Source organism: Euphorbia lathyris, chromosome 5 (genome assembly GCF_963576675.1).
Source record: "Euphorbia lathyris chromosome 5, ddEupLath1.1, whole genome shotgun sequence".
NCBI classification, from domain to species: domain Eukaryota; kingdom Viridiplantae; phylum Streptophyta; class Magnoliopsida; order Malpighiales; family Euphorbiaceae; genus Euphorbia; species Euphorbia lathyris.
The window spans coordinates 85,440,286-85,457,275 of NC_088914.1; the positions used below are offsets into that span (position 1 = coordinate 85,440,286).

Sequence of the window (16,990 nt, forward strand, 5' to 3'; positions counted from 1 at the left end):
TAACATACTATATCATTTTCTTAATTATTATTTTTCAATATGATTTTACATCATTCTAAACTACATATATTTCAAGACGCTAGATTTGAGGGAAAGCATCTTGCATCCTAAACTCCTAATCTATCGAATACAAAACCAAAATCATTCTTACTATGGATGATTTCAGAGCGGGAGACGGCCCTAGCACCCGTATCCCCGCCCTCATATCACATGGTATTATGTAGGGGTGAGCAAAATAACCGGTAACCGATAACCGAACCGAAATTTTAGTTTGGTTCGGTTATTTTAACATTCTGGTTCGGTTCAATTTTCATTTTAGCTCAATTTGGTAATCGGTTATCGGTTCGGTTATTGAAAAAAAATATCGGTATAACCGATAACCGAACCGAACTTCATATATAAATATAAAAAATATAATTTTATCTTTATATATATATATATAAATAAAAAGTCCAACCCTAAAAAATACACTTTTATCTTTGTATATATATATTTTGGTTTAGTAGCCTTTAATTTATTCAATTGTAACTTTTGTACAAGGATATTATTTGAAAACTAATTAAATAAAAATGTAGAAAAAATTAAATATTTTATGCTTTCGGTTATTCGGTCGGTAACCGAACCGAACCGAAAATTTTCGGTTAAATGAAATTCGGTTACCAAACTTATTCGGTTCGGTTCGGTTATGAAAATAGAGCAAATTTCGGTTCGGTTAACCGACAGTTCGGTTCGGTGTTCGGTTAGTAACCGAACCGAACTGATGCTCACCCCTAGTATTATGTACTATTAAAATCTAAAAAAATAATAAAAAAATGAAAAAAAAAAATTTATTGTCTTTCGAGATCTAGAAAACGTTCTTCTTGAACCTCAATTTGAATTGTCCTCGAAGATCTTTCCCTACTAAGCATTCTACGAAACGAACTCAGCCGAGAAACCGAACCGCTTCCCTTCTGACTCGAACTCTCCTCCGTGCACGGCAGCGATGTACAATCCACCGGATCACCAGCCGCCGGACCTTCACGGCGCACCGGTAGAATCATCGGCTCAGCTTCCGTCCGGCAAACAGGGCAATTAGAATGCGAATTCAACCATTTATCAACACACTCGGCGTGAAAAATATGTTTACAATTAGGCAAAATCCTCGCCATCTCTTCCTCCTCAAGACCGCACAAACAAACCGCACATTCTAATTCCGACTCATCTCCGCCGTGGACGGCGGAGACTTGCTTGTAGACGAAAATTGGAAGTGAAGCGATGATGGCCGGATCAAGTCCAGTCCTCGATGGCTCACCGGAGTGAGTATCGGCGGCTCTTGTTATTCCTAACCTGCGGAGGACGGCCCGTTCTCGAGCTTGGCGTCTGAGCATAAATCTAGCGTAAATGTGAAGAGTTATGAGTACTAATACGACGACGGAGACTGAAATTATAGCTGTTAGCATGATTTTGCTGTTCAAATCATATGTGTTTAACCTGTGCTCATTGTATGGAGATGAATAACCCAAACTTATGTTGATGCCGGGAATTTGTACCGGCAACGGTAACAGCGGAGGGTGAGCCATTGGAGATGGAAAGAGAGAAGGAATTTAGGAAATTGAAAGAGGTTTTTTTTTTTTTTAGTTTTGTTTATTTGATGTTTGTTAGAGCAACAATATGAAGTTTTTATTTATTAATACAATTTCTAAAAGGTTGACTGTTGACTTTGAATTTTATTTTTTCTAGCAAAGGAAATCTGGTGTACCAAATCGCATGTGGTTTTTCCTACGGAGAGCATCGGTTCGGTTCGATTATAACCGAACCGAATTATCGATTAACCGAATTGAATTTTGTATAATTTTAAAAACCGAACCTTATCAAATAATTAAAATAACCGAAGTTGACTTGAACCGAAATTTTTTGGTTCGGTTCGGTTATCAACCGAATAACCGAAATTTTTATATTTTATATTTTTAATTTAAACATTTAAACATTTAAAATGTTATAAATTATGAAATTTGAGCTTCATTAATTTAGAATTTACAATTTCAAATTCAATTAACCAAATACCTTATATATTACAAATTAATTGAATAATGTTTAAAACTAAAATTTTGAGATTTCTTGTACAAATTAAAGTATGAAAAACAAATAAATAAGTAAAATATATTATGCTTATTTAAATATATATTTAGTTCGGTTTTTGGCTAAACCAATATTTTTTTCTGAATAACCAACCCGATAACCGAATATCGAACAAGGAAAATTTGATAACCGAACCGAACCTAATAAGAATTTCAGTTTAATCATCGGTTATTGGACTTTTTACTCACCCCTAGTTTTTTCGGTCCCTCGCTTAATTAAATTAATATATTGTGTGAGTGAAAAGGTTGACATAGTAAACAGACATCATTTTTTGTAAGATGAACAACGAATGGAATAATAGAGTCAGATATATAGTAAAGGAAATCTGATCTACCAAATCTCATGTCTTCATTCACTTAATTAAACTAATATATTGTTTGAGCTAGAAGGTTGCGCATAATAAAAAAAGATATCATTTTTTTAAGATGAACAACAAATGGGACAATAGCGTCGGGATATCATATTCTTTTCTTCAATAGATATAATAAATTGGTTTGAGTGGTTAAGGATATGAAGTCGCTTAATATAGTGATCTCGTATTTGAATCCTAATATGCGCATAAAACTTTAATTACGAGAGGATCGATATAAAGGGTGTATGACAAGCCTCGAATACAGAAATTAGATAAACTATCGACAAAAAATAGATTTTATTCAAACGGAAATAATCTCGTTTTGTTCAGCTCTTACTATTACTGTTAGTTAGTTATTTATTGTTCGTTGTTACGGATAGATATTAATTAAGTTATTTTACTGCTAAAAGTTGCTTTTTTAATTTAGGAAAGTTATTTTTAATTCTTCCTACTTGCTTTTTGTCTTTCGTTTAGAATTGAAAGATAAAAAAACAGTTACGAGAAAACCAAAAACTTAAATAGAATTACGTTTTTGCTTACTTATCTATTATAGAGAAATTTTATTCCGAATATAGAATGTAATTTACTTTTCCATCCGTCCTATTATGTAAAAATGTGTTTATACACTAAGTAAGAAAATATTTAATATTTTTAAAAAAGAAAAAGTATTAAATATTTCTTCAAAATAAATAAATAAATATTATTATTATTTTCTTTATATATTACTCAATTAATGGAGTGTTTTAATGATAAAGTATTTAATTTATCTTATGTTTAATAATTTTAAATCATAATAAATAAAGATATAATAGGAAAGTGTTAGTTATATATTGTTAAAAGAGGAAAGTGGAAATTATATAATTATATTACTTCTTTCCTTTCCGATTTTTAATATGTGTCATTTAAAGTTGTTCACTAAAACCAATAAAATATCAATTAAATTTTTAAAATGACTAATTTACTCTTAATATTTTTTTTATCAAATTCTAATTAAAATTTCTTTTTCTCTTTAATTACTATGGCTTAGTTGGAATTGTTTGCATTAATTATTAAGCATCTTTCCTATCATAAATAAGGATAAACTTAAAAAAATATTATATAAAATGCATTGGTAATAAAACGACATATAAAAAAAGACCAAATTAAAAAATTTAAACCAGTATCTATTTGAGATATGATGGAGTATATTTATGGAATAAGACACAAAAGTGAAATATAATAAATTCTCTTATTTATGATATTAAGGTACAAGTATTTATACTACTAATTACAATGTTGATTTACTATTCTACCCTTAATATATTAATACATTAACACCCCCTCCTCAAATTGGAGGCTGTGAGGAAACGAGACCCTGTTTGGGAAGAAAGAAATAAAGTGTTGCTGCAGATAAAGGTTTAGTGAGTAGATCAGCGAGTTGGAGTTTAGTAGAAATATGTGGAGTGGACAGAAATCCGGAAGTAATATGATCACGAACAAGATGACAATCGATATCTAAGTGTTTAGTGTGTTCATGAAATACTGGATTAGATGCAATATGAATGGCGGCTTGACTGTCACAATGTAGCTGGATAGGTAAGGGAAGTGAAATTTGAAATTCACGAAATAAATATGAGATCCACTTGAGTTCACAACTGGTGGTTGCCATACTGCGATATTCAGCTTCAGCGGAAGATTTACTGACTGTAGGTTGTTTCTTTGCCTTCCAAGAAATAAGAGCATTCCCAAAAAAATACAATAACCACCAATGGATCTTCGTGTTTCTTTACACCGACCCCAATCAGCGTCACAATAAGCCGTGAGGCGAAAATCTGAATTAACTCCATAAAATAAACCATAATGCAGCGTGCCTTTGAGATAGCGCAAAGGATAGAACAAGGCCTCAAGGTGATTAGAACAAGGTTGGTGCATAAACTGACTAAGCTGTTGAACAGCAAAACCAATGTCGGGGCGAGTGAAATTTAAATAAAGTAATCTTCCAACAAGCTTGCGATACTGATTGGGAGCGGGAATGGGAGTGCCAAGAGCGGGGTCCAAATTAGTACAAGATTGCATTGGACAATGAGAGGAATGAGCGGAAGCTAACCCTGTATCAGAAAGCAAGTCAGAAATATATTTTTGTTGGGACAGAAAAATTCCCATTTTATTACGAGCAAGTTCAATGCCTAGGAAGTATTTAGCAGGGCCTAGGTCTTTAATAGTAAAAAGAGAGTGTAAATGATCTTTGACATGAAAAATAACATCCTCGGAATTACCCGAAATGAGTATATCATCAACGTAAACGATGAGGATGATAAAAATGTCAGGCTTGGTATACGTGAATAAGCAATGATCACAAGATGCTTGGGTAAAGCCAAATGCAAGAATTTTAGATGTGAATTCTTTATTCCATTGGCGACCCGCTTGTTTAAGACCGTAAAGATATTTACGTAGTTTACAAACCTGACCGGGTTTAGTCTTTTGATAACCCTCCGGAGGTTGGAGATAGATGTCTTCATCCACAAAACCATGAAGATAAGCATTATTTATGTCAATTTGATGAATGGGCCAAGCTTTGGCAGCCGCAATGGCAATCATGAAGCGAACGGTGACTACTTTAGCAACCGGAGAAAAACTCTCTAAATAATCGATACCTTGGATTTGATTATAGCCACGGGCCACTAAACGAGCTTTGTATCAGTCAACGGAACCATCAGGTTTATGTTTAATACGAAAAATCCATCGAGTAGAAATAGCCTTCTTACCAGGAGGTAAAGAAGTAATGTCCTATGTATCATTGTCTTCTAATGCTTTTAATTCAACATACATGGCCTGAAGCCATTGAGGAGAAGAGGCTGCCTGTTTGTTATTGGTAGGTTCAGTGCATTTATTAATAGTAGAAATAAAGGCAGAATGCAAAGAACTAAATGGGGGTAAAATGGGAATGGGGGTAGAAGATACATGACACGAAGAAGTAGGAGAGAGTGTGTAGTAAAGTCTTGAAGCCAAGATGGAGTTTTAAGAGGTCGTCCAAAACGAGAATTACGTTGAGGAGGTGGAAGTGTAATTCGATCAAAAGGAGTGGAAATGGGATTGTTAGAAACTAAAATGGGGGTAATGGAGGTGCTTACGGGAATAGGTAAGGAGGATTCTGCAAGGGGTTGAGTGGTGGGAGATGAACTCGAAATAGGGGAATGCAAAGGAGATGAGTGAGATTGAGTATGATCAAATGAGGTAGAAATAGGAGCCTCAATAGAGAGAAGAGGGGATGAAGTAGGTGGAACAGGAATTGTTGGGGAAGAAGAAACAATAGGTGTTGTGGAATGAAGTATATTTGGTATGGGAAATATGGGATTGGATGATGAAGTCGTAACTGTAGAATCAGAAGCGTGAGAAGTGTATGGGAAATGAGTTTCGTTAAACACTACATCATGAGAAATGATGATTTGATTGGTATTAAGATTGTAAATCTTATATGCTTTATGATCAAAAGCATAACCAACAAAAATACCGGGAAATGCCCGAGGATCCAACTTATCACGAGAAGGATGTAAATTAGAAAAGAAACAATGACAACCAAAAACTTTCAAAAAGGAGTAATTGGGAGATTTGCCATGTAATTTTTCATAAGGTGATTTCCAATCCAATAAAGGAGTTGGAAGTATATTAATGATATGTGTGGCAGTTAGAAGTGCTTCGCCCCAAAAAACCTTAGGAAGCGATGCATGAAATAGTAGTGCTCGTGTGATTTCAACGAGCAAATGTTTGTGTTTACGTTCAACAATACCATTTTGTTGAGGTGTATATACAAATGATTTTTGATGAAAAGTTCCCCTATTTTGGAAAAAAACTTGACAAGTGTGATTAAGAAATTCAGTGCCATGATCAGTTCGAATTTGTTTAATTTTTGTGTTAAATTGATTCTCAATTAACAAAATGAATGATTCAATGGCAGTAAAAACACTAGTTTTATCACATAGCAGTATGGTCCAAGTAGCACGGGTATAGTTATCCACAATGGATAAAAAATACTTGGCTCCCGTAAGGGTAGCAAGTTTATAAGGGCCCCAAAGATCCATATGAAGTAATTGAAAAGGAAAAGTAGTAGAGATATCTGTGCGAGAAAAGGATAAGCGATGTTGTTTTGCCATAGGACAAACATTACATGATATATTGTTGGAAACAGAAGAAATAACAGAAATATGTGCTAATTTGGATGCCGAAGCATGTCCTAAGCGATGATGCCACAAAAACACAGAATCGTTGTTAGTAACAACATTAGTAAGTGGTAATGGCGATGAAATACATGGAACAATGTACTCTTTATTACAAACATAGCTAGCTATTATGGCGGGATCAAAAGATTGAGATGTAAGGTAATATATGCCTCCTTGGAAAAAAAACCAACATCAATAACAGTATCAGAATGATGGGCCTGAAATAAGCAAAAATTAGGAAAAAAACAAAGAACAATATCAGAATCATGTGTTAAGCGTCCAACATACAACAAGTTATGAGTAAAAGTAGGTATGTGTAAAACGTCCTTTAGTATGAATTCAGGACGAATTATAATAGAACTAATATGTGTAATCTTATTTTTAGATCCATCGGGTAAATGAACCCAGTTATTTGTGTTAGTAGAGTTAATGTGAGTAAAAAGACTAAGCTTGTTACTCATATGAGATGTAGCACCAGTATCAATTATCCAAACAGATAATGGAGTAGTAGGAGAAGAGTTTGTAGAAAAAACACTAGGATAGTTAGATTGTGATGTAGAGGATGTACCTGCGAAGCCAGAAAAGTTGGCCAAAGGCATATGAGAAGTGGATGGTTGGTCATCTCCATATTGTTTGGAATTGTTGTTCTTCATCACTTTTTGAACTTCATATTGAACCATTTGAGCAAAGCCATGAGGCATAGGATAGTTGGAAGCACCAGTTTCTGTGTTCTCAAAATCAGATCCGTCAAGAGGTGTATCGGCCGAAGCACAATGAGCACGAGGCTTGGTATTCTTATTCTTCTTCTTTTTTAATTCCTGAAACCACTCAAGATAACCATGCAATTTAAAACATGATTCCTTCTCATGACCAGATTTGTTACAATGAGTACAGAACCGATCAGCTTTGGTACTAGGATCTCGTTTCTGACCATGAGTATGGGGAGAAGTAGTAGGAATGGATGTCTTAGAAGCAAGAGCTGCAATCTCAAATGAGGCATGTTCAGAGGTAACCTCTTTTTGTTTTTCCACATTTTGTAACATAGAGTATGCTTTATGCAAATTGGGTAAAGGATCCATCAACAACATTTGATGCTTGATATGAGAATATTCAGAACGTAATCCCATAAGGAATTGTACAAGCTGATTAGTATTGTGAGATTCATGTGCCTTTTGTGTAGCAAAACAAGTGCAAATATGTGATGCTTCACAAGAATAGACAAATACAGGGCATAAGTAAGCTAACTCGTCCCAAAGTCTTTTGAGCTGAGTAAAGTAGAGAGCAATTGATAAAGTACCCTGACGAAAAGCATTAATCTCACGTTTTAATTTGTAAATCAGCGAACCATTGGAACCTCCAAAACGTTGTTCAAGTTCTTTCCACAATGCTCTTGCAGATGAAGAAAAAATGAAAGCATCTGCTAGGTCCTTAGTAATAGAATTCTGAATCCATGACATAACCATACAATCAGCCCTCTGCCACTGATGATAATCAGGTGAAGTTTGGGGTGGGGTAAATTCATCACATAACACAAAATTCAGTTTCTCTTTAGTAGATAGGGCTAATATCATAGCTCTTCGCCATGTAACATATTTATTGCCATTCAATGGCATGGTAACAAGAATAGTACCAGGATTATCAGTTGTAGTTAGCTGTAAAGACAAAGCATAATCGTCTTGAACATTCGAAGAACGATGAGTATGAGTATTGACATGGCAAAAACGCTCAGTGTTCATGTTATGAATTGGTGTAGGAGACGAAAAATGATCATGTGAAGCAGAATGGTGTACCTGAGAATAAGATGGAGACGCCGGTGTTCTACTGACCGGTGGAGTTAAACGAGGCATTTTGGAGTTGACATTAAGCATTTGTGCCTGACCAAAAGTTACATGCCGTTTAGACTTCATATTAGCAGGAGCATTAGATACTGGCTCAGATAGAAATAACTGTGGCGGATTCACTGGTGATTTAGCAAGCATTGATGGAGTTGGAGAAGAATCAGATGAGACAGAATCAACTTCAAAATCTACAAAGCCTCGTTTAGCCATTGCAGGGAGTGAAACAAATGTAGAACAAAAGGAGCTTCAAGTAATTAACCACAGATGAAACAACAAAAATATCCAAATCACGTTGCCAGAAAAAATCCAGAACAAGATGAGGAACTGCAGATAATCACCGAAAACAGATGAAAACAAAAGCCGTCAAACCGTAATCCCCGAAAACAGATGAAATAAGAACAGGAATCGCAAACCACTCGAGATTGCGAGAAAACCGCAAAAATCACAGGAAGAAGATGATCGATTAACAGAAACCACAAGAACTGAAAGAAGACCAGTGCTAATCGCAAAAATTAGATGACCTGAAGTTCGATAAAAACAGCGCAAATCGCAGGAAGTAAAAGAGGAGCAAATCACGAGAATATAGCAAGCGATGCAAGTCGCAAATGTGAAAAGAAAATATCAGTCTGTAATCTGATAGCTTGTGTGAGATTTAACTACTGCATTGCACTGCCCAAGCATACAGAGAGAAAGAGAAAAACGAGTTCCCAAGGCAGGAAAGGCGGAAGGATTGGATTAAAGCAACTGTTGCTTAAACGGTGTAATTTGTTGTATGTGCAGAGAGTAAAATCTTATAATAGATCCTTTAAACTAATAAGTTTTGTTATAAGGGTGAGAGAGGAGAAAAACTTTTGCTCTGATACCATATAGAATAAGACACAAAAGTGAAATATAATAAACTCTCTTATTTATGATATTAAGGTACAAGTATTTATACTACTAATTACAATGTTGATTTACTGTTCTACCCTTAATATATTAATACATTAACAATATTATATTAATTGGTTACTAAAAAGATGCAATTCAAATTAGTGAGATGGACGAGAAGAGAAGAGGAAACACTACTATTCCAGCATCCCCGGTGGATGAGAAGAGAGAGAATTTCATAAATTAAATATTATGTGTGGGTCCATTTTTTATTTTTTAATTTGTTAATAGTAAGTCATTTATATTAACATATTAATTCGATCCCAAATTGAACGTGATATCAATTGTAAAATAATGTCATGATGAAATTTATTTTTAAAATTATAATGATTTAAGAGTATAAACTCACACTCTGCAAAACAAATACGTGATGAAGATACTCTTAAAGTAGGATACAAACACCTACTTAACAAAGATAATGGCAATATTAGATTTTGATCATGTGACAATAAAAATATTTGATATTAAAAGCATGGTTATTAAAATTCATTTTTAATATTAACATATTATTAAATTTTGTTTCTTTTGAAATAATGATTTAGACAAATTTAATTATATCATTAAATTTTTCTTCTCATTCAATACATAAAAAAAAAACATGATCTTATTATCATTGTCATCTCTCCTTAAATTTTAAGGAAATTTTACTTTGAACTTTAATCTAATAAAATTTTAAATTTTAAAAAAATTATATTAAAAATGAAATTTAGAAACTATAATATTAGAAGCAATATAATTTAGGACCATAAATATAATTTATCTTATACCTTTTTACATAAAAATCACACTAATTATAAAAATTACAATATCAGTTAAATATATAATAAGCACTTTCTTTTCTTTTATTTTTTTATAGCTTTTATCAGTTAAATATATAAATACGTGGTGAATTAACTTTTTTTTTAAGCAAGTGAATTAACTTTTGTTATTAGTTATTAAAATTAGGGTTCTTTACATAAAAATCATAACTGATAATAGTATTATTGCTTTATCCATATGAATAATTTAATTCTTAAAATATTAAAAACATTAAAATTTATTTTATAAATGTCAAGTAATCTTCTAAATAATTAATTGGTGAAATGCAGGCCGAAGATCCATTTTCTTTCAACTGCCATGCTATTTTTGGCTTAATAGAATTCAAAATATTGATTGACAAAATTGTAGATAAATTTTAAAACTTAAATTTTCTTGTAAATTTCCCTTAAAATTAAATAAAAAGTGGCCTAGTAGATGGCGTAAACTTGGGATATTGCATTGACTTTCTTGTAAAGAAACAAAAATACCAAGGACTAATAATTACTTGTAACAAAAGTTGCGCCCAAAAAAAATGCTCCCAATCTTCCTCCTCCCCAATTTTCTCTGTTTTCTGCCATTCTTTTCTCATTTTCTGTCCAAATTTCATCATCTGTTGAGTTTCAAATTGTCCTCTTTTGAAGATCTACTTTGAGTGGGAAGAAGGAAGGAAGTTTGTCTTCCTTCTTCCTACCACACCGGTTAGATTTTATGTGTTTTACTTTATTGTTTTTTTCTTTTTAGTCAATTTCCATATATTTTATCAGATTTCTTCATCCGTTTGAATTGTATCTGCTTTCTATTATTCTTTCATTTATATCATTTTCGAATTTAGCAAGTGCGGAAACGGTTTATCTTGTACGTGGATCAATATATCTACGTGGTTGCATCAAAAGAAAGGACTCAGATCCGAATGTTCGGAATGACCTAAATTCTGAAGACTGGATTGCATCTACTTTTCTGCAGATTTCGATTTACGATAAATATATGTTTTATTGTTGTTTTGTGTTTTTTTATGCCTTTATGGCATTTTTTGCTCTCTGTAGCCGTTTAATTCTCTTTATAGATCTTGTAAGAATTGATTTCTTACTGTTGTTTCCTTGTTGTACTTGTTGTGTTTTTATCTAATGAAGTTATAAGCATTTTCATCAAAAAAAAAAAAAAAAAAAAAACAAAAGTTGCGGTTTTGAAGTGTCTAAATTCTAATACTCTGTAGAAGTCAACAAAGGAGACTTTGTTTAGCTCCTTGGGTCTTTCATTAATCCCACAAAAAAAAAAATCAATGAATGATGTTAGGTATAAATGGTGTTATTATTAGAACTTTAACGAGCCGAGTTGGGACCGAACTTGGATAGATGTAGATTCGGTTTGTTAATATTTCAAGCCGAGTTATTTTGAATCGAGTTTTAACCAATTTTTTTCCTATTTCATCATACATATATAGAATAAATAGTATAAACGATAAAAAAAAAGTTCTATTATTATTAAAACCTTAACCAGCCAAGTTGGGACTGAAGTTGTGTAGGTTTAGGTTTGGTTTGTTAATATCTTGAGCCAAGTTATCTTGAGTCGAGTTTTAATTAATTTTTTACCTAATTCATCATATATATGTAGAATAAGTAGTATAAATAATAATAAAAGGGCTAATTACAAATCTAGCCCAATTAAGAGGAGTCATTTACATATCTAACCCACTTTGCTTCCATCTTACCAAATTAGATCATTTCATCCATTTTGGACAAAATTACCCTTAGTTCTATTGATCGATGGATCTGCTCCTGCTTCTTCTTCTTCCGCTTCTTCTTCTTCTTCTTCTTCTTCGGCTTCTTCTTCTTCTTCTTCTTCTGGTTATGGTTCTTCTTCTTCTTCTTCTTCTTCGGTTCATCTTCTTCGATTTCTGATATCAATCGTTAGCGATTTTTGAGATTTTTGAAGTATTATGTTCAATTTCCCGTAGAAATTGTATGTTTTTCGCTTATACGCCTGCTTTTCTCGCTGGTGTTGCATCTTTCTTCATCTGTAATGGTATCGTTTCAATTTTCTATTTTTTCCATAATTTTCCATCATTTTTCTCCATTGTTGTCGCATTTGTGACGAAATTTGTTGCATTTCGTCACAAATGCGACAACAGTTGTCGCATTTCGTCGCAAATGCGACAACACTGGTCGCAGAGTCACAAATGCGACAAGAGTTGTCGCATTTGCGACGAAATGCGACAAGAGTTGTCGCATTTGCGACGAAATGCGACAACTGTTGTCGCATTTGTGACGAAATGCGACAAATTTCGTCACAAATGCTACAACAATAGAGAAAAATGTTGGAAAATTGAGAAAATTGAAATGATACCATTATAGACGAAGAAAGAGGTAAGACCAGCGAGAAAAGCAGACGTATAAGCTAAAAACATACAATTTCTACGGGAAATTGAACATAATACTTCAAAAGTCTCAAAAATCTCTAACGATTGATATCAGAAATCGATCTATCAATCAATAGAATTAAGGGTAATTTTGTCCAAAGTGGATGAAATGGTCTAATTTGGTAAAATGGAAGCAAAGTGGGTTAGATATGTAAATGACCCTTCTTAGTTGGGCTAGATTTGTAATTAGCCCTAAAAAAATCTATAACATACTCCACATTAGTTTAAAAATTAAAAAAAAATCACTTGTTATGAACGAGCGTCTAGTAACTATAACTGGTAGACATTAGTTGTTACTATGTATTATCTAATGAGCTAGATTACTTTCCTAATTGTAATATATATCGTATACAAGTTTCCTATACGAATTAGGATTACTCAAGGCCCCGAACTTCAACAAGTATTCTCTTATTATGTTTATTAGCTCAATACAAGAATTTAACCATTTAACCTTCTTAAAATATATTGTTTTTCTAAATACAGTTGTAAAAGATGCTAGGCGTTAGTCGGGCGAACAAGGTCCTTACAGATTAATTGGAATTGTATTTTTTGTAGTTTTATATTTTTTATTAAATAAAGTATATAATTAATATATGAATTATACCATGTAAAAATAATAAGGGTAATTAATTTATTAGTCCCTGTATTTTGATAAAACACACTGTTTAGTCCTTGTATTTTTAAAAACACATGGAAAGGTCCCTAACCTTTTTCTCAGTGAACTGTTTAGTCCTTCCGCCTGTTTGTTAGATTTTTTACCATTTATGACTTCGGAAATGACTAAATTACCCTTTACTATTTACCATCAAACTTTAGAAGAGGAAATCCAATTTAGAAGAAGAAGCTATTTGTATGGAAACAAGAAAAAGAACAGACTTAATGCTTACGAATTTGAACGATTAAGAAGAAAATCAAGAAGAAGAACACTCAAAGTTGATTTCAGATGTATTAGAGTTTAAAGGAAAGGAAAATAAAGGAAAAGAAGAATGCAAATCCAAATTGACTAACAAAATCTTCATGAGGGTCTAACGGCAGGGACTAAACAGTTCATCGAGAAAAACGTTAGGGACTAAACAGTTCATCGAGAAAAAGGTTAGGGACTTTATCATGTGTTTTTGAAAATATAGGGACTAACATTGTGTTTTGTCAAAATATAGGGACTAGTAAATTAATTACCCAAATAATAATATAACATATTTAGGATAGATGAATATATATATTTTAATATTATTTATATTAATGTCCTTAAAAAAATAACGAATGCATCAATAAAATAATATTTATAACAAAATGTATCAAAATAAAATAAAATTAATATTTTTAAAAATACATTTGATAATTTAAGGTTTTTTTATTTAATATTTTACTTAAAATTAAAAAAAACATAAAATTTAAGGGTCAGTTTTTTTTTTAAAAAAAAAGGCCGCCTAGGAGCCGCCTGAGGTCGTCTAGACCCGTCTAGGAGACCAAAAATCAGTTAACCAATTTATACCGTCCGACTATTGAAAATCGGGACTGTATGTTCTAAAAATCTCCACCTAGGTGGCTTTGACCGGTTTTTAGAACACTGATTTTAAGCAATGATTAAAAACAAAACTAACTGGATGACGTAGATATTCAAAACCAATAATTTTTTCTGATTTTCTCTGTCTAAGCTCTTGTGTGTTTTTTTGGCTACCTAGATCCCTTAGAAGCCATCTAAGGGCATCTTGAAAGGTGTCTAGACGGGGATGAAAAAAAAATAAAATAAAAATTCATTATTATTTTGAATTTTTACTTTATTAAAATTTACTTTTAAACCTTTGTTTAATTGCGTTATCTATTTTTTTCATGCTACGATTAAAGACTTTAATGACATTATTTCATAGTTTTCAATTAATTATATTATTTATAAACATTATCTTTTACTTGTTTTGGTTGTTACCATGATATCTTTATTGAAATAATTTTTTTACACGCTTTATCTACATTAAATCTTTTTATATTATTATTTTTAAATAGTATAATACATATTTTAATTTTATTTATAAAAAAAAATACAAATCCGGTTAATCTCCAAAAATCATGTCCGCTTCACTAACGCATAATGTTTAGATTTAAGTATTAGATTACCTCTCATCGGACAGGACCAGACCAAGATCTAAATAAATTTAAGTATTAGATTACCTCTCATCGGACCGGACCGGACTGAGATCTAAATAAATACTGAGTTTACAAGAGATTTATTAGGATAATTCGTCAAAATACAAAAATACAAAAAAAAAAAAATTGAAATTGCTAGGAAATTGAAATTCGTCAAGATCTTAGGGTTGCTGGTGTTGACTTTGAATTAGATAGACTTAGAGGGTCCATATTTCAAAATTTTGAAGTTTCATGGCGTCTGCTTTTGTGTTTGGTTTGAAATGTAGTACGAAACACAAATTCTTTTTGGTTCTTTAATTTCAGGTAAATTACATCCATAACCACTAACTTTTACTTATTTTCACAATGCGGTTATTAAAGTTTAAAATGTAACATAAAAGTCACTCAATTCTTTATTATTATAGTCACTGAATATTAGTTAATGCTTCAAAATAATTGTTGATAATCTCAAAATTGGAAAGTCTAAGAATTTATGATATTTTAAACAACTTTATTAATTCTTCTACTTTTTCGTTTGGAGTTAATTATTTAAGTGTTATTTTGTTAGGAGAGAGAAAATTAAAATTTAGGAAGAGAAACTTCTAAAAATTATATTTTAAAAAATAAAAAATGTGGTTCCATGATAAATGTGATTTTAAACAATTTTAATGTTTGTACATTTTTATTTTAAGATCGTTAATAATCATTTTAAGGCGTTAATTAAGATTTACTAACCATAATATTAGAAAATATAAAGTTGAGTGAGTTTTATATTACGTTTTAAAGACAAATAACATACCGTGAAAATGAGTAAAAGTTCAGTTTGAAACGGGTTACCTTTTAATGTCTACATAGGGTGACTTTTTAATACAAAACTAACCATATGATTAGGACTACCCTTGTGGCCAAAAAGAAAATTAAATTTTCTCAAAAAAAAAAAAAAAAAAACAAAATCTAACACATTCACATTAAGATAAAATATAATTAATTATGTACCAGAAGCTTTTCTCAAAAAAAAAAAATAAAGCTATTAAGAAATTAAAACTCGGTATGATTTGTTTTTTTTTTTTTTTTGGTAGGAAAGGAAAGGAAAAGAACAAACAAGAACACCTAACTCGGGATCAGTCTAGGAAGGCTGACCCCAACCCTATCCTCGAGAAGAATAGACAAAAGAGAAGAAGGAGGAACAGAAAGGATAGACACACCTAACATCCCTCCATGGCCAGCAGCAGCCAAGCGATCCGCCACGCGGTTTTGCTCCCTATAAACATGGGAGAAGCTAAGAGCCTCAAAGGCAGGATGAAGCCTCAAAATAGCTTTGATAAGATTCTGGCTATTCAGACCAACAGCCTGTCTATCAGTAATCATGTTAATCGCCTCCAAATTGTCAGACTCCACCGAAAGTCTCTTAACACCCATGCGAATGGCAAGTTTAATACCTGACAGAATACCCCAAAGCTTCGCAGAGAAGGACGAGCCCAACCCCAAGTTATGGGTAAACCCAGCCAGCCAAGCGCCACCAGCATCCCGAAGAACTCCTCCAGCGGCAATTCTGCCATTGCTAAGACAAGAGCCATCCGCGTTTAACTTCACAACCCCTTCACTAGGCTTACTCCAACCAACTAACTGGACAACTTTATCCGGGAGGGGGCTACCAAGGGGCTCCCCTTCAAAGCTATTCAAAATAACAGAGAGCTTTTTCGAGAAGTAATCAAGTAAATGCGGAATAAGGCAAATCTTACCGGCAAAAAGCTCTTCATTCCTCCATTTCCAAATTTGGTGACAAACAATAGCGAAGAAAATGTCACCATGCTCTCTGCTGGCCAACACCTTCCCATTGGCACCATCAGTGAACCAGTCAACCTCAGAATAAGCCATAAAAGAAAGAAGGGTATGGTGAGGGAGAATCCCTTCCCAAATCTTTTTACTGTTAGGGCAATCCCTCAAGGCATGGCACAAGGTTTCCACATGACCTCTGCATCTACTACAGGTTCCTGACTCAGCCAAATGCCTTCTGTGCCTATCCGCATTAGTGAGCAGCCTATCCTTGACGCCCAGCCACAGAAAGCTCCTAATACGATAAGGGACTTTAAGGGCCCAAATGGACTTCCAAATTTCTAAGGGAGGATCCACCCTATTAGAAGAAAAAGCTTCATAGGCCGATTTACATGAGTAAATGCCATTATTCGTCAGGGCCCAGCAGTGTCTATCCTTATCCTCC

The 16,990-nt window shown here is 33.0% G+C and overlaps 1 protein-coding gene across 1 annotated transcript; it reads right to left on the reverse strand.

The window, feature by feature from the left end:
* Nucleotides 1–1,633, reverse strand: LOC136230077 (RING-H2 finger protein ATL40-like). The gene has a single exon (XM_066019014.1). It carries the CDS (start codon nucleotides 1,557–1,559, stop codon nucleotides 828–830), a length of 732 nt encoding a protein of 243 aa, XP_065875086.1. The 5' UTR covers nucleotides 1,560–1,633; the 3' UTR covers nucleotides 1–827.
* Nucleotides 1,634–16,990: the final 15,357 nt, after the last annotated feature.

Coding starts and splice junctions, on each gene's coding strand:
- LOC136230077 (XM_066019014.1), bottom strand. CDS start 1,559: ATGGCTCACCCTCCGCTGTTACCGTTGCCGGTACAAATTCCCGGCATC.